The 17,989-nt window shown below is 38.8% G+C and overlaps 1 protein-coding gene across 7 annotated transcripts; it reads left to right on the top strand.

Moving 5' to 3' along the window:
* Positions 1 to 2,402: 2,402 nt before the first annotated feature.
* On the top strand, positions 2,403 to 16,252 carry RBM17 (RNA binding motif protein 17). Of its 7 annotated transcripts, XM_026052434.1 has the most exons (13): positions 2,680 to 2,727; positions 3,122 to 3,216; positions 3,944 to 4,084; positions 5,395 to 5,511; positions 6,398 to 6,564; positions 8,152 to 8,249; positions 8,873 to 8,929; positions 10,870 to 11,011; positions 12,863 to 13,014; positions 13,708 to 13,784; positions 14,064 to 14,162; positions 14,627 to 14,699; positions 14,844 to 16,252. In XM_026052434.1, the coding sequence occupies exons 3-13, from the start codon at positions 3,962 to 3,964 to the stop codon at positions 14,945 to 14,947; spliced, it is 1,209 nt and encodes a 402-aa protein (XP_025908219.1). In that variant the 5' UTR covers positions 2,680 to 2,727; positions 3,122 to 3,216; positions 3,944 to 3,961; the 3' UTR covers positions 14,948 to 16,252. The 7 variants fall into 7 exon arrangements, with proteins under 7 accessions (XP_025908223.1, XP_025908218.1, XP_025908220.1 ...); XM_026052438.1 differs by lacking the exons at positions 2,680 to 2,727; positions 3,122 to 3,216 and adding an exon at positions 2,403 to 2,454 and having other exon boundaries at positions 8,155 to 8,249; XM_026052433.1 differs by lacking the exons at positions 2,680 to 2,727; positions 3,122 to 3,216 and adding an exon at positions 2,403 to 2,454.
* Positions 16,253 to 17,989: the final 1,737 nt, after the last annotated feature.

The following is a 17,989-nucleotide window of genomic DNA, read 5'->3' as shown; positions in this document are numbered from 1 at the left end:
GAAGCATGGTGAGATTTCTTCTTTCGGATGGTTTTGCAAATGTAGACTTTAGGTCACACCTTCAAACAGTCTTCATGGTGTCAACCAGAATTTTGTCAAAATTAATGTGATGGATTTTGTTGGTGTCTTTGCTCTTGCAAGTGCCTTCTAGGAGTCTATGGTGGTTATTACCATAGATAATGATAGATACATTTTGAAGCACATCTACTGTTCTCTCTAGGTCTTAATCAAATGTTGCTTCACTGCTTGTGAAGTTATATTATATATGAAGAATTATATAAGTGCTTTAATAGGTAGATATTTACAAGTCTAATAACTGAGCCATTTCCTTCCCTGTTGTGATACCTTCCCAGTCTACCCAGGAGTAACTGAATTCTCCGATGACTACCATGTTTTCTGTCTTTGTGGGCGCTGATCTCTGAACTTTTCCTGGTGACTTTTCCATGCTGTGAAACTGCTCTGTGGTGCTAGGTACTGAATTTCAAACCACGAGGATTTTTTTTTTTATTACATGTGAATGAAATTAAACATTTGGTTCTTTGCTTCAGCACAGAGCACCAATTCTTTTCTCTATGAGTTTCTGTCACTATGAAATTGGTATTCAAGTGTCCTGCTGATTTCCCTTCTTGCACAAAGAAGACATAAAACATATCGTAGCCACCTCTTCCTTTAGGAGTGAAGGCATTTCTTGAGCGAGGAACAAAAGCCTGATTGGATGATCCTCCTTGAATAAAGTGAATAAAAATGCTTTTTACATTTAAGAAGGTTTCACTATTGTTATTCAAACAGATTTATCTTAAAACACTATCTACAAAGACCCCAAGGAGAAGACCAGCTTAAGTGGTATGGGAAGAGTCTAGGGCAGCCCAGAATTTGAAATGAGCTACTACTTTGTTAAATAACAACTCTGTTCACTGGCGCTGCTTTTGATTTGAAGAGTGCAGAAATAACTGCATAAGCAGCGAAGTGGAAAGCAATGCTGGAGATAAAGATGTTCTGATTAATAAAGAGATAACTCTTGCAGTGATTTGAGGTTGAAGTGGTGACACTATTTGCTGTGAGGTTGGAGGTTTTGCTTTGCTTTGCAAGTTTATTCCCACAGCTCCCACTATGTGCTGCAAGGGGCCGTAATTCTTAGAAATCTCAACTCTGACTTCATTCTGCCTGGTTTAAGCCAGAGATATACCTGCCCATCAGAAAGAAAACTGAGGTCTTGCCACTGTCAAAGAGAACAAAAATGAATGAATTACTTCAGAATGAGCTATCCAGAGATGAGGAGAAGTCGATGCAGTTGAATAAACTCTGGGCTAGAAGAGATATACAATTTAAGGCATTGTTACAGAAAACAGAAATTATATCTGCAGATTAATGTATTTTAATGATCAGACGAATCACCTGATCCAGCCCACTTTAGGCCCTAATTATGCTCTAACACTAGATGTGCTTTTACTAGCCAAATACTTTGCAATAACACAGCTATCCAGTGACCTCAACACTAGTGAGACTCACTGCATAGTGAAATGATAACCATGATACCTTAATAACAGATGATTTGGGGACATCCCTGCAATATACTTGAAGCAAAATGCATGCCACATTTCTTTCTTATTTACTGCTTCATTACAACAGTGTAGGCAAGATCAGAAGAGTCTCATATTATTTGCTTTTTGTTTTCTTTTTAAGGAAATTAAGAGGAGCTTGATAAGCAATTGCAAATGCCAAATGCCCAAGAAGCCGATAGACACATTACTCATTCAATGAGCTAGCATGGATTTCTTAAATCTAGAAACATATTAGAAGGCTTGAAAGCTAGAAATATATAATACAGAAATTATACTGGAAAGACAGTATAGAGAAATGTCATACAAGAAAAAGGGAAAGTAGGGGAAAACGGGCTGGAATAGCCTGATAGTTTGAACATCCTGCCCTCTGCTGATGGAAAGGCTAAATTCACTTCCAATTACAACACATTAGCAATAGAGTAAGGTGATTTGTTCCCAGTTTTGGGGAAAGATGACAATTTTTTCCATTCCTTATTTTTTATTTTTTTCCAATGATGACTGTGGATCCTCAGTATAGGATGCGAGCAATCGTGCAAGCAGCAAAAGAAGCTGCTGGAAGAAGCTACAGGGGATATCTAGCAGTGCTTGCTGCTTGCTCTTATTAAAACCACCACTTTGCCGATGGTTTTAATCATCTCTTTATCCCTCTCTCCATGCAAACGCTATTTAAAGGGTGACTGCAGTTCCAGGCTCCACTGGGATGCGGCAGTGAGGGAGGCTGCTGCGCCGCTCCGCGCCCGCCGGGGGGCGTTACAACAGCGGCGCCGCCGCGCGCGCCTCCCATTGGCCGAGCGTCGCGCATGCGCTTGGAGGCGCGCGCGCAGGCGCGGTGGGCGCAGCCGCCCTTCCCGGCTGCCTCCGCGGGCGGCTCATGGCGGCGGCGCCGTGACGGGTGAGCGGCGGGCGGCGGCCCCCGGGGGCCCCGGCGGGTCGGGACGGGCCCTGACGAGGCCGGGAGCGGGGAGAGGGATGGGGTACGTCCCCCCAGCGCCTCCTCAGCGCCCGGCTTCGGTCCGCGCTGGCGGCTGCCTCCTCCCTGCCCCCTTGGCCTCAAAAAACCGCCTTTTTCTGCCCCAGTTTTAGCCCCCTGTGACGCAGGGAGGTTTCGTGGCTCTCCTTCCCACCCACGTCGCCTGTGCTGTGTAATATCCCTCCCTGCACCCGTGTAAGCACCGAGCCTTAGTTATTTATATTTTTTCCTGGAGAAAATCGTCTTTTCTGCGTTATTTTTACTCATTTTGCTATATGCATAATACCCCTTTTTTAACTTTTATTATTAAATGCATAATATATAAGCAAATGCATATATTTCCATTATTCCATACCTCCTGCCTGTGGGAATCGGAATGCAGTTGTCTGCTGGCTGCATTGGAGCCTTGCTAAGCATTTTAAATATATATAAGTTGTGTAACAGCTTCGAGCAGTCAGCTCCTCCGTCAGGTGCCTTCAAACAGAGACACTCCTCTGTGCAGGGAGGTCTTGGCTTTGTGCTTGTAAAGCGTCACTTTGGGCACTTTATCAGTGATTTTTAACACTGTTGTGGGTGATTTCTCCTGCAGGAAGTAAAGGCGTTAAAGCAGTGGTTGGAGACCCTTAATCCCGGCCTGAAGGAGGATAAATAATGTGCTCGCGGGTTGTTCCCAGGCAGCTGCAGGTGACAGAGCTCTCATTCCTGCCCATTCTTTTTCCTCCTTCCTTTCACGTCGGATGCAGTGTCGCCCAGGCAGTGATATGTGCCCTGTTCTGATGTTGTGTCCTGGCTGATTTTATAGGTGTGTTTGTATATTTTGGTTGCTCGAGGTCTTCGAATGTGTGAAATTGTTTACTTAACCATGCTCTAGCAAGTAGCGCTCCAGCAAGACTTACTAATGTAAAAATCATATCTTTTTCAGTCTAGTGATGTTGTAAAATTCTTAAATTTAAGAAATTGGTTGCATTGTTGACTTATTTGTACTGACTTTAAGGCCGAGGGAGATGGTGCTTCTTAGGTGCTCTAACTTGGAAATCTTGGGTTTTCAGTCATACTTGCAAATTTATTTTGTGGCTTGATATTTTTGTGGACTGTGTCACAAGAGCTTAGAATGATGTTACAACCGTAATTTTGCCAACTATGTTACAAAAAATTGTTTTAGAAAGTTTCCAACACTCATTGACACTTGATCACTACTCACAGAAGCATTTTATCATCTTTTAAATAACTATTTTTCTACAGCACATATGCATATCTACTGTTGACCAGAAAAAACACGCCCCTGCTTGGAATACTCTTTGGCTTGAAGAAAAAAGATATTTAAAAATACGGTGTGCAAGCATAACTAAACTAAGAGCAAATAAACTTTGAACATGTGATTTATTATGGCTTTTTTTTTCCTGTCTTGTAGTTCTGAATCAAAGAGAAAATGTCCCTCTACGATGACTTGGGAGTTGAGACCAGCGATTCAAAAACAGAAGGCTGGTCCAAAAATTTCAAGCTACTGCAGTCTCAGTTGCAGGTGAAGAAGGCAGCTCTCACACAAGCAAAGGTACTGTTATTAGTAATTTTTGTTGTTCAAACTTCTTGGGAACACTGAGGAAAGTTTGTGACTCTGGAGTACATATTTGGGATCTTTTTGTTACAATCCTTCTATGAGTTTGTAGCATGGAGGCTGCTGAAAAGGCATTGGGCGTGGGGACCAAGATTGGTGCTTTTGGAAATTAGAGAAAGTCTTGTAAATTTAAAAAGCAAATGAAGAATTGATGTGTACTCTGTGGGCCTCTTTTTTGACAGAAGAGGGCTAAAACCTGATCTTTAAATTGAAAGCGAATGAGATTAAGCGTTTTGTTTTTAAGTAGGTAAGGGTCATATTGCCCTTAATGGCAGTGTCAGCTGTTGGTCATTCCTGGCATTTTGTATCCATTGTCATTTATGTGTTTGCCTCGCTTTTTGCTTGCTATTTAAAAAGATTTTAGATACTTAAAGGTAAATCCTTTTTTGTTAATTTTTGCAGTATTCCCAGGATACATGAAAGGGAACAGGTTGAAGGATAATTGTTAGAGCTCAGCTGTGACAGCTTTTTTTTTTTTTTATTATTGCTCCAGTGTTTCGCTCTGTCCTTTTAAGCAATGTGTCCTGCTTAAACATAAAACATCAACATAACCTTTGTAGACTATGTGCAGACTATGTAGAATGAGAATATTTGATTAAAATAGAAGTGTGAGTGCTGCTAAAATTGAAAACAGAATTTGGAACAATTTTTATGAATGAAACCTGAAGTGGCACATACAATATGCCTGAGCAGGAGGGTTGGACTTGATGATCTCTCAAGATCCCTTCCAACTCAACCATTCTGTGATTCTGTGATCTGAATATTTAATGCCTGTTTGGCCTGTTCCTGCCAGTGCTTGTTGGCACTAGTTCCAAAACTTTTTTCTTATCACTGTACGTTCTGGTGCATACCAATGAAAAGTATAAACCCCTTAAAAGCAGAATAATATGCGCTGTTTTTGTTGAAGTTTTCTCTTCAAATTATTTCATTGGATTTGTATTTTTTTGTAGAAGCTCTCTAGCCATAGAGCCATCCTCTAGCAGAGCAGAGTTGGCCTTTTCCACCAATTAATATGAAATAAATTCTATTTATTCACAATGAAGTTCATTAGAAATATTGAAAATTAATTTGTTGATAAGCTTATGGAAAATTGTTTATTGAACTTCAAGCAGAAAAGATTTTGAGCTAGAGCTTCATTTTCATTCTTTAAAAAAGAAATCTACTTGAGCAATATCAAAAGAGCTGCTTTTCAGAAAACTATTTTGTTACTTGTTTTAGACACTTTTTGTTGCAATTTTTGTTTCCAGAGCCAGAGAACAAAACAAACAACAGTCCTTGCTCCGGTGATTGACCTGAAACGAGGCAGCACTTCTGATGAGAGGCAGATTGTGGACACGCCACCTCATGTAGCAGCTGGATTAAAGGTAGGATCAAGGTGATTAGACAGTCCAGCTGTAATCAGATAATTTTGAATTTGGGTTCTTTGTAATCTGTATATTTGTTTTTCACCACGTTTTTTACCACCTTTTCCTTACTGATAAAAGAAGTCAACCTTAGAGTTGGTTTCCTCTGTTCAGAGATGTTTCAAGAAGTCTTTTTTATACAGACTTCCATGTGATACAATATTGAAGTACCAAGACTGCTGTACAATTAAACTAAAACAACAGTCCTAGCATATTTCTCCTGGAAAGCTTCAAAACATTTTGGATAGATTAGGTCAATAGCAATGGTAATTGTGATTGCACTGCTGTTGGAACTGGTCAAATTTAAATAAATAAATGGAAGCCACCTCATCTTTTAAATGCATTCCTAATGATAAAAGCACACTTTATCCCTGAAACTTTCTGAAAGATGAAGATTTTGGAATAGTCTTCAGGAGAAGAGCAGAGTGTCTGTCTCTGTCAGGTACTGTAATATTAGCAGATGAGAGAAAAGACTAGTGAGATTGCACAGGATGACCCTTGGCAGGTGGTTGCAGTGAGAAGATGCATTTTTCCAGTAACAATGAACAAATGGGTATCAAAATAATCTTGTCCACATCGGTTTGCTGCTGTGTTGTGTTTCCTGGTGGGGGATTCTGTTCTTCATGGTGGTACTTGAGGTGGTGAGGGCCTGGGTGAAATCTTAGTTTTGAAAGAAAGCAGAGCTTCCATGTAGTTTTGGCAGGATCAAGGTACCGCCTTACATTATTAAAGGCAGAAATGGGGTTTGGTGATATTTAGAGTGAGGAGGGCTTGCCCATTTTGGATATGGTGTGCAGATCTCAGCTGGAAAATATTAAATGTTTCCCTTTTCTTTTTTTTTCTGAAGGATCCTGTACCTAGTGGCTTTTCTGCAGGAGATGTGTTAATTCCTTTGGCAGATGAATATGATCCCATGTTTCCAAATGATTATGAGAAAGTGGTAAAACGTCAAAGAGAGGAACGACAGAGGCAGCGTGAACTGGAGAGGCAAAAGGAGATTGAAGAAAGAGAAAAGTAAGGTTTTTGTTCTAACTCATCACATACTGATTGTTAGATAAAGACTAGTTATTTAAAGATCTGTTCAGTTAGTTTTACACCCTGAAACAGTTTCAGGGAAGTACTGGAAACTATTTTGAAGAATATTATATGCTTGCAGAAGCAAACACTTGGCAAGTTTTAATGCTCTTGCTGAAATCACCTAACAATTCAAAAATTACCTGATTTGTCATATATTCGGCATCTTACATTTTTAATGGACAAACTGGAAAACCTGCGTCAAATGTTGCTATTTCATTTATTTCGCCAGGGGCAGAAGTATTTGGGTACTTGATGCATGATTATCAGACCTTGAGCCTGCAGGTGTTTCAGAGTATTTTATTTCAGTGTAACCTAACTGCAGAAATACCTTTCAACACCTAGTGATAAACCATCTGTTTTCCTCTTACATATTTTATACTGCCATATGAAAGCACTTCAGTTCTATACATCTAACCACCTCTGCGCCCAGAGGCATAATAGCCTTTCTTTTTTTTTTCTTTTTATTCTGTATTAGTTAAGCAAGTTAATTGCATATTTATTACTCTTTTGCCTCACGGCAAAAAAAAAGTTCTTTACCTTTGCTTGTTTTTAGTGAAATTAATAAGCTAATTTCATCAGGGTATGAATCAGCTCAAGTCCATAGAATTAAGAGATGCACCATTTAGGCTGCAGAAGCAAATATTTTTAGTCATTTGGACCTCTCTTTCTTCTCTAAATTGTGATCTGTAGTGAAGAGGAATGCCTGAGACCGTGTTACAGTTCTCTGTAACTGACATTGAAGATCTCAGAAATCTGCATTGACAGTTCCCCAGCTTCACCATTAGTTGCCATATAATTGTGCTTGAAATTTGTTGCATATAGATCAAGAGCGTAGACCTTAGATACAGGTAGCTATATGTAGGTAAAAGGCAGGTAGAGGGAGGAAATTGAAAATACATAACAAACCTTGTTAAAAAACAAAAAAGTTACGAAAGTTAAAAGCTGTGTCAGCCAATCTGTCAGCCAAACATGCATCAGATAGATGCTTTCCAATAAGCCAGGTGTATGAACAAAGTATATAGTTCTTTTTAATTCAAAATTCTTTACAGAATCTAATTGACAAGCTAACTTTTCAAGAGTCTGATAATGAAGTGTAGTGATAACTTTCATAGACTGAGTGAATGATCCTCTTCCTTATAGCCAGTAATGCAGAATTTAAAAAGAACTCTGTACAAAGCGGAATGATTTAATGCCTTTCTACCAGTTGTTTCTTGGACTTCTTCCACTGCAATCACTCAGAACTAGATTTATTCATTTAGTTCATCGTTTCCATCCATTCTCCTTGGGTGATTTGAAGGTGGAGAGTGATTCTCTTTGGATCTGTCTCATAATTTATGAAAATACTTCATAAGGATAAAAACAACACCAAAAAAAGTAAAGTTGTTTGCTTACACCTTAGTGTATAGCACATTATGAAATACAGATTAGAATATAGCAATGTAATTCATGTCATAAAGAAGGTATCACAAATTATAGGAAAGCGTAGGCTTGATGTTTCTTATCCTAATGCATTGTGTTTCCCAGAAGACGTAAAGACAGACACGAAGCCAGCGGGTTTTCAAGAAGACCAGATCCGGATTCTGACGAAGATGAAGATTATGAAAGGGAGAGAAGAAAACGAAGTAAGGAAGCTGTTTAGTCTTTTGGTGCGGCAGAGGGGGAAGGGAGGAAAAGAAAGAAAAAAAAAAAATCAACAATCCTGTTCTTGTTTTTGTGGACGCTGTAATCCTGTTTTCTTGGTTGATATGTATCATGTTATTTCTGAGCCTCCGGAATAAAGCAAGTATTTTACTTTGACGTACCTATTGAAGAACAGAAAATTGTTGGGTTGTTTTTTTTTGCTTTTTTTTTCCATGGAAGAAGAAGGCAGATTATTTAAAGTCCTTTTTACATTAGCTAGTAGATATTTCTTATAAGTTTCTGCTTAGTATAGGTTCTGGGACAGGTGGGAACATGAGATAAAAATCAGCTTATGAGAATTGATAGAGAATTTTCTCTATTACTTACCAAATATCTGTGCATTCAGATGTTTCTTAGTATAAGCAACTTTATTGTTTCAGTAGCAAAATCACAATAGCTAATTCAGAAATGGATGAGACACTTAACTTGTATTTGCTGTGCCTTGGGAGTCTGGGACAACCTTGGAATGTTATTCATTAGAATGGAGCTTGTGTTGTACCTTTATGAAAGTGTGGGTGCTATCATAGGACGTGATTATAAGAATGTTTTGTCTTTTGTCCCCTAGGTATGGGAGGAGCTGCTATTGCACCACCTACATCTCTCGTTGAGAAGGACAAAGAACGTAAGTACACCAAAACCGTCCCCTAAAGTCTAAAAATGTTTTTCAGTTTTCACCCAGCCCTCTATTTAGTTAAGATGTCCTGCTGGTTGTCCTAAATAGTTCCTTGTGGCAGAAGGGCCTGTACCACTTCTCTGTTGAACCTTCTGGTACAGGTTATGAGGAACCTATGATATTACTGTGATTCACATTTCTATACTAAATAAGCATCTTCTGTATTGCTAAAGATGTGGGTTAGTAGTCCGATCTGTGATAACTCTGGTTACTCATGATATGAAAGAAGAAATATTCCTTTTTTTTTGATGTAGGCTGGCGACTTATCTCCACAGCATATATAGAGATTTTTTTTCTTCACTACCTTTTTCCATTAGGAAGTTCTTCTGAATGCCTTTTTCTGGCAGCCTTATGCATTAAAGACAGGATTTTGTAATTTTTTGAGGGATAAGGTATAAGCTAAAAGGTGCTCGCAAGAGAGGATTTTCTTTCCTCTTCCAAGGAGAATATTTTGAGGAAAAGGTTGCAGTTTGTCCACTAGATGGCATAATCTTGCTGCAGGAACAAAAGTGTTCAGGTTTGCATGTCTGATTGCTAATTATTTCAATTGAAAAATTAAGACAGTGTATTGTATGTGTCATTATAAATAAAAGAATTTGAATATTATGCACATAAATTTTCCTTTGGAAGTCCTGATTTAATTTAAGAGTAGATTCAAATGAAAATGTAGTTTGGTGGAGTAAACGAATGACATAATAATGAAGGTATTTGAAGTGTATAAACACTAAAAACAGAAAGGAAATATTTTGTGTAAATAATTAAGAGCAATTGAGCAGTGTCAAAGAAAAGTAAATAAAGCCTGGAAATGGTAGAAGTATCCTGAGGGGAAAAGCTTCTAAAATGTGAGATGATCTCACAAGGGAATCTTTGTATGACTTGTTACTTGATGCTCAAAGCTAGACTGGGCAAACCTCAGAAAATACTACAGCAAAGTTCCATAATCCAGTCCATGCACTGCCTAAATAAGATTATTTTTTCTCATACTGTTTCCCCAGCCTTCATGTCTGCCACTTCGGTAAGATACTAGTGCTAGTTAACATGAGAAAATACTCTAAATTCCATCTAAAGGCATTTAAATACACAAAAGAGGTTGTTCTTTATTTCCTCATAGAATTTCTCTAGTGTATTTGGTTGCTTTTCAAATAAATTTTGCACTTGTACCTGTCAGTAGAAGTGGCATAATTATCTAATCAGTGTGATATACATTTCTCTCGGGAAGGAGCTTAGTTTAGAAACAGTGAGCAATATATCTTCAAGTTGTATAAATGTTTTGCTTAGAGAAGTCTTTGCCAAAGACTGCTGTGGAGAAGAGGAAATCAGTGAAGCAGAAGGCAGTTTTAACTTGGCATTAATTTTCTTTTAAAGGAGAGTATTTTTTTATGTGTAAATGTACGGTGTACTCTATACCACTAGTTAGACAACAATGTGAATTCATTCATTATTATTATAATTCTGTTTCTGATGAACAGTGCTTTAAGTTTGCTTGCCATGTGCCTGGATGAACTGATTGTGGTGAAGTAGCCTCATAACGTTTCTTTTCTCCAGTTAATGAGTTTGAGATTAATAAATGTATTACAGACCTGCAGAAACTAAGGCAAGATATGTATCCTATGAGGAACACCCAGATCTCAAGTGTTGTCTTGTATATGAGAGAGTGGTGAAGGGATATTAAAAAAGCATGTGCAAGGGAAACAGTCTTTGATTTTGGATTTACATGAAAGACCTGTTTTTCTTAATGTGTGAATGTTGAAGGAGAAGGCACAGCCTGCTGAAGAAAATCTTTGTGTAAATGAATGAGATTGAAGTTGCAGTACTTTAGTGTCCATGACAAATAGGTAATTTATGCAAAGTATTTTAGTGAAAAAGTAAATGTCTCCATTCCCTTCCAGCTGTAGCATCATTTCCGTTTGAAGAAGAGTCAAGACCTCGCGCTCCTTCCTCTAAAGCAGCTATTCCTCCTCCAGTGTATGATGAGACAGAAAGACCTCGTTCACCAACAGGACCCAGTAACTCCTTCCTTGCTAACATGGGGTAAATATGTTTGACATACTTATAAAACTAAAAAATCTTAGTATTAGAAGATGATGGAAGCCAAAACTTAAAATATTTTGTCTGTAAGAAATAAGTAGATGTGGTCCTAACTGAGAGGATGACAGAACAGCAGTGGATTTCTTTGAATGAGAGAAAAGCAGCTTAGGTGGCTGCATTTAGGGCTGTGCCTCTAAGCAAGTTCTGAGGCCCCACTGAGGTAAAAAGTGTTTGTGGCTTGTGCAAGCCAAGCTAATGTAATCTACAGGAAAACACAGATGGCACGTTAGTGTCTCCAGATTGCCTTTCCAGCCTCACCCAAAATTTGCTGTGTTCCAGTGGGTAAATTGTTTCAGCTCTGGTTTTGTTTGTATCATCAAAAATGCACTGCATATTTGAAAGTGGCAGCAGCTGTGGCTGCAGATCTTTCCTTTTCCATTTCTGCCTTGGATTAGCGCTGTGAAAAAGCTTGCTAAACTACTGTGAGGGCAAAGTGAAGTTGGATGTGTAATTAGGAACAACTTGGAGACATCTCTGAAAGGTGCAGTGTTTATCTCTGACCATCTTACACTGTGCTTGATGTGACTGAAGTCTAGGTGCAACCTCCCTGTAATCAAAACTATATTCAGGAGGAACAGAGCCATAGAGGGATAGTTTAAAATTATTATTTCCATGCATTTTTCATTCTTGCTTTTATGCAAGTTTTTGATATAAACATTTTTCAACATTGTCCAAAAAAAGGAGAGCCAACATGAGAAGTGTTAAATGAGTTTGTGTTGTTACCACCTCAAGTTAACAATACCCTAACAATACCACTATTTCATTGAAAAAAAGGAGCTAAAACTACTGCCTACCTGCCTTATTTAAAGCATACAGTGGCAACCGTTTGTTGTGTGAGTTAGTGTCTTAACCTTTGAGCATGATGTAGCTGGAACATTTGGCCCTACCTAAGGTGCATTTATATGTTTTATATTGTGTACCTGGAAACATAGTCATGTAGTCACTGAACCAGTATTTTCTGTGTAATGCCTGTTAGTGAAACAGAGGTGACTGAGTAGAGAACATGGCTTGTGGTGTAAATTGCTGCTGTACCATAGTGCATTTTTGTGCCTTCACCCATCAAGACATGGTATCCAATGAAATGTCAGTCACGCATGTACATATGCTTTGATTCTAGCAATTCTTTCGGGGATATTTCAAAATCAGCTAGTAGGGCTCCTTTTGGCATTTGCTCTGTAAATAGGTAGCGATTTTTCTGCCTCAAAGTTCTTGAAAATTCAGAGATGAAACATTTAAATGGATGTTAAGAATATCCAAATTTGTTACAGGAAGAGGCAGCAAAGCCATGTATTCTGGAGCTTAAGCCAACGCTGAAATAGTAGATGGTGGAACGTATTCTAATAAGGGAAACAAAAATACGTCTACCTGTTTTGATATTCTAATATTTTTATCTCTGGCTTTTTGATATGAGCTACTGATAAAGATGAATTGGACTAGTTAAACCTTGGTCTAATCTATTCTGCAACTTTGTGCAGAATGTCTGATACTGACTTGCACTGTTAATGGGAGTCAGCTGGTATTTGGCAAGGTGTGAACAATTTTATTGCGTTAGTCAAATTTGCTGTCAAGTTTTCCATATGTAATTCAGGAATAATATTTTCCATCTTCTCAGGTTCTGTGAAATTGTTAGGCTATAAACTCATGTAGAAGTTCTTCTGTTTTCACTGTTTAATGAGATTTTAGGAGGTAGAATATGTGAGTATCTGATAAGTCAGGAAAATCAATGTTTTAACAATATTTTAATAATGTTTTGTGTGAGAATCCTTTACTAATTGATCCTTTTTCTCTTTGCAGAGGGACGGTAGCTCATAAAATCATGCAGAAGTATGGTTTCAGAGAGGGCCAAGGGCTGGGGAAGCATGAACAGGGGTTGAGCACAGCCCTGTCAGTAGAGAAAACAAGCAAGAGAGGTGGCAAGATCATTATTGGGGAGGTTACAGAAAAAGGTAATTGTGTCCTTCCCCAGGGAAAAGGGAAGCTTCTGTGGAAAATGATTGGGAGAAATGCATGTCAGTGGGAGCTCCTTGGCTTTGGGGCAGATAGGGGAGGCAACCTCTTTCCTTGCACAGAATGTTAGTAGTAGTTAGAAAAATGGCGGGTTCTCTTAGTTATTTTTGTTCATCCTCTTACCCTTTAGGTTGTCTTCCTTTAGTGTCCTCTCTGTACCTTCTCTTCAAGGTGTAATGGAAGGTGCACAGTTCCTGCTGGCTTTCTCCTTGGCATATGTATTAAATACTGATTGCCCAGGGGGTTGTCTAGCCTATAGACAACATCTAGGCTTACTAGAACTGCACCTCTGCCTGATCCACACGCGTTAGGAGTAAGAAGATCCAATTTTTGGTTTTGGTGGATCTAGTAACGTTTTAAAATTGATTTCCCTCAAAGAAATAGACTATGCTATCTATGTGTATCTTTCTATGCTTTGGCTTAATTTATGTGCCATAGCAGTGGGTTGTCTGGTTATTGTCATTCCAGGTAGCTAGAAGTTCTGAGAGACTATTCCTTTTCATTATGAAACTACAATTAGTGACTTTTATTTCATTGAGTGAAACTAATAAGATTCTCATAAAGGCTCCCACTGTAAACCTTAAGGAGCTTTGTTGTTAATTTTTTCCATAATCACTTGCCTATGTTTATAGCAGATGCAGCCAAGAAAACGGATTCTAACCCATTAACTGAGATACTGAAATGCCCTACTAAAGTGGTCCTTTTAAGGGTAAGTTGAAAGTAAAGGGATACATCTTGGTACTTTCAGCATGCATGTCTGTTTAAAATGCTTAAACCTAGGACAGTGGCTCTATGTGCAGAGTTCTGACCTAAACCTTGTATCATTTCTGTCTCTTTTTCAAAATGCCTGAAATGCTTCAATCCCGTTGATTGTTGGACACAAAAGTTAAAATATTCACAGTCACAAGTGCATACGTTCGTGATTTGTGTACATAACCATCTACTTGGGCCACATCCAGTGAGCTGGCTTTCTTCTCTTAACTTGCAGAATATGGTAGGTGCTGGGGAGGTAGATGAAGATCTAGAAGTTGAAACTAAGGAAGAATGCGAAAAATACGGCAAGGTTGGGAAATGTGTCATCTTTGAGGTAAGAAATAATCTGACCCTTGGTGACAGCTCTGAAAGAAAATTGGACATTTGTCTTTCAGGACTGACTTCTTACCCTTAAAGAAGGGATATAGATTAAGAAGCTTTTTCAGAGTCCCTTGCAGTCTTGTGGTTCTATATTTTCCATGTCTATAACAGTACAAACTCCTAAAGTCAGAAACTGGGCAAAATCTGTGGATATTGTACTTTTGGAGCCTTCTTCAGTTCCTCCTGCTTGAATTAGTCTTTACAGAGAATTGTTTGGGGATTTGGCCTGTAGAAGCTTCTCACTCTGACTTACTTGAAAGGTTTCCTTAGAGAAACACGACCCATTTTGGCAATTTTAAGTCTCCTTTTAGCAACTGGACAGCTATGCCTATGTTTTCTTTTGTGCTCACTGCTGTGAGGAACAACAGTTTAAAGCAGTATCTTGGTAATGCTCTAATCAGTTCTGGTTTTCTTCAGATTCCTGGTGCACCTGATGATGAAGCTGTAAGGATATTTTTAGAGTTTGAACGGGTTGAGTCTGCAATCAAAGGTAGGATGCTACATTGTTTAATGCTAATTTCTAAATAAACTTGTTCAGACATTTAACAGCCTTACTCTTTAGACTGTTAGCTAAAGAATTTTTTTATTTTACCGAATTGCTACTCGCTGATTCATTTTTTCACTTTAATTCTAGCTGTGGTGGATCTAAATGGAAGGTACTTTGGTGGCCGAGTGGTGAAGGCTTGTTTCTACAACCTGGACAAGTTCAGAGTACTGGATCTGGCAGAACAAGTTTGATTTTAAAAATCTAGCTCGAGGTGTCACTGTTCTGGCAATCGTGTTTTCAGCAGAAGGCTGGGAATGAAGAAGAGAAGCTTTCCTAGCAAACTGGAAACAAGCCTCATTGAATGGATTTTTCACATTCGTTGTGACTTACACTTTTTGTAATATAAAGCCCTTTGAAAGTAAAATTCACGTCTGTGTGGTTTTGAATTGCACAATTCTGCTTATTGCTCTGGGAATGTTTTTATGTTTTGAGCTTTCAAAGGACTTTTTGAACCCCACTGCTGAGGAGATGCTTTGTCTGTATTCCTGCTTTCCTTGTTCTGGTGCTTCCTCATGGAGTCCGCTGTGCTGCATCCACAGTAAGTGGGAAGCTTTGGAAAAGGACAGTGTGCTATCATGCTTCTCCTTCCTCGTGGTATCTCCCAGAATTCCAGCCTTGCTCCTAAGTCCTCAGTCTCAGAACTCCAGAGTGATTTGTGGTCATTGGATGATTGGCAGCTAATTGTTCTGTAGTTTGTCTCCAGGACAATACTTTCCATACCAGAACGGAGAGTAAAGTAACAAGGAATGAATTTGTATTTCTTCCCAAATCCAATGAAAATGCATAACTATACATAAGTTTAACCCAGGGAAACGAAAGGAGGAAGGATTTAAAATACCTAGCCACTTAAATCCAAGTGATGGGACTGTCAGTGGAAACTTTCTGCTAGAGTCCTTGCTAGAAATACTGAGGATTAACTGAACACAGGTCAGTATTGAAGTACTGTAGGAACTGATGGAAACTCATTCTTGTATCTGGCCAACCACACGATTCTCACTTTCTCCAACATCGCAGTTAAGTAACTAACTTTTAAAATGCATTGAGACCTGGCATGTGCTCTCTCTATTTCTCTGTTTGCAGTCAGATAACACTGAGGGACATATTTAAGAGGGCATGCTGGATGAAGTTTTCAAAAGAGGCAATGAAAGAAAATTCTCATGGAAAACTGAAGAGCTGGCAAACAAAATTGCTAAAAGCCACATTGCTTTTTCCTCTCCAATGTAAAATAAGAAATAGCAGTGTTCCTGGTTTTATGTTTGCTTTTTGTTCAAAACAGTATGTGACAAAGGGTTGGCAGGAGGTGTCAACGATGACACTCGTCTGTGCTCCATTATACCCGGAATTGCCACTGAAATTGTACAAATATTAAAAGGGAAGAGAGCTTTGAGGGCATTTTAGTAGGTTGGAAGTTGATGCTGGATGCCTTTTTCCTGTTGTACACAAGTATGGGGGGAGTAGGGGGTGTAGACCTGTAGTTGATCAATGCTGTGTCTCCAGTTATTGCCCTTTAAAAAAAAAAAAAAAAAAAAAAAAGCTTTGGCTGCAGATCTTTATGGCAAATTCTAGCTCTTGTTTTTTGTTTCTTTTGTCCACTTGTGTTCCAACAACCTCTGTACAAACATTTGCTTGTAAAACAGAAAACGATTTTTTAAAAAATTCCTATTTTACCTGTTGCTTGTCTGCTTCTTTACTGTCCTCTTCTGTTGTAGGAGACCTTCTCCAAGTCTTCTCTCCTGTGTGCTAATGAGGGCGGTGGTTGGAATCTGCCACCAGACCCAGCCTGACTGATAACAAAACCGCAAGGTTTGGGACAATAACCGAATCCAGAATATTGTTAGCTTTGTGTGACCTTGAGGAATACTTTAAGGCCTTTGATACAGCAAAACAAATCCACCTAATACAAATGAGCATGTGTTTGTAGAAGTGAAATAATTCGAGTGGTATGCTGTGGAAAAGCACTGGGAACTGGTTTAGTGTGATGTGAATTTAGTGTGAAAATGTGATGTGGCTTTAGGCAAGATGATTTATTTATGACTTTTGTTTCAACAAATACTACTGTTGTGCATTATTAGCTGTTAGCAGCTGTAAGCTTTTGCTGAGGGATGCAGACTGTTTTTTTTGTATCTTGTAACTATCTGTTCTGCCTTCTCTCCCTGTAATGGCAGCGTTGAGCTTCCAATTTGATGAATCAGAGACTTGAGTTTGTCATTTATTCAGTGCAGGAATTGGGTCAGCTTAGGCCTGTGTATTTACAAGCAAAACGCTTACTTTGTCCTGCTCACGCAGGAACAACCTGCTCTGTTCCGTTTTCTTGTATGCTGTTGCCTTTCTGCTCTCTTTAGCCTTTTGCCTATGTTCATTCCATTTAAATTTCTCTTAATATATCACTTCATCCAAAGGGCTTCCACTTGCTGAGAACTTTTATTGGCAACTTTTTCCCATTTGGTTCTGAAAATCCTCATTATGGTTGATTATTTGCGGGCAACGTTTGCCCTGGAAATGTCAAGGAGACAACGTGTTGATGTAGTATTTTGTGCAGAAGGACTGATTCTCTAACCAAAACGTTTGTTTCTGTACCGTGCAGTCACTAAAATGCTTTACCTCCTTCCAAAGTCTTAGCAGGCAAAAACTGCTTTAGCTTCCTCTCCTAGAAGCTGTTTTTGATGATGGTTTTGGTGTTCGCTGTGCCAGCCCACTGTGTTGGAGCCTGACTTATAAGTAGTTGTCCTCTAGGTGCTGCCACAGTCAGCATTATACAGGTGAAGAAAGCTGAAGAAGGATCAGATAGTGGAATAAGATCTTTAGCTAGGGTTTATCTTTAACAAATACGTAGATTATATCAAGCATGGTTTTTTTTTTTTTTTTTTTTTGGTTGGTTGATTATTTTTGCAAATGTTCATTCTTCCATTCACCTGGGTTGATCTGTTGGCAGGGGCTTTCTCAGGTAAGGCTGTATCTTGTATATGTGTCAATTTTTTTAAAAAAATGACTCCAAATACACTACTATATTTCCTACTTTCACTGGAAACTTATTACAGACCTCTTATTCCTTTTTCGTGTAACTTAGCACCTCCAGCCCTTACATTTAAAACGTGCTTTATTTCCTTCCCTGCTTCATCAGCAGCCTCTCGGAGGGCTCAGACACACTTATTTATAGCTACTGAGTCTACTTACGCTTCTCTTTTTGCACAGCTGAAGTTGCACGCAGTTCTTCATAAGCTATGTTGTAAACA

The sequence above is a fragment of the Nothoprocta perdicaria genome, unplaced genomic scaffold (assembly GCF_003342845.1).
Source record: "Nothoprocta perdicaria isolate Ctin4 unplaced genomic scaffold, notPer1 scaffold_89, whole genome shotgun sequence".
Lineage (NCBI taxonomy): Eukaryota > Metazoa > Chordata > Aves > Tinamiformes > Tinamidae > Nothoprocta > Nothoprocta perdicaria.
Note: the sequence above shows the minus strand (reverse complement) of the source record. Positions and strands in the feature narration are given on the sequence as shown.

Excerpts from the sequence above, each read along its gene's own strand:
- RBM17 (XM_026052433.1), top strand. The coding sequence starts at position 3,962 with ATGTCCCTCTACGATGACTTGGGAGTTGAGACCAGCGATTCAAAAACA. Across the intron at positions 13,785-14,063 it reads CTAAAGTGGTCCTTTTAAGG|AATATGGTAGGTGCTGGGGA; the intron begins GTAAGTTGAAAG and ends CTTAACTTGCAG. Across the intron at positions 14,163-14,626 it reads GGAAATGTGTCATCTTTGAG|ATTCCTGGTGCACCTGATGA; the intron begins GTAAGAAATAAT and ends GGTTTTCTTCAG.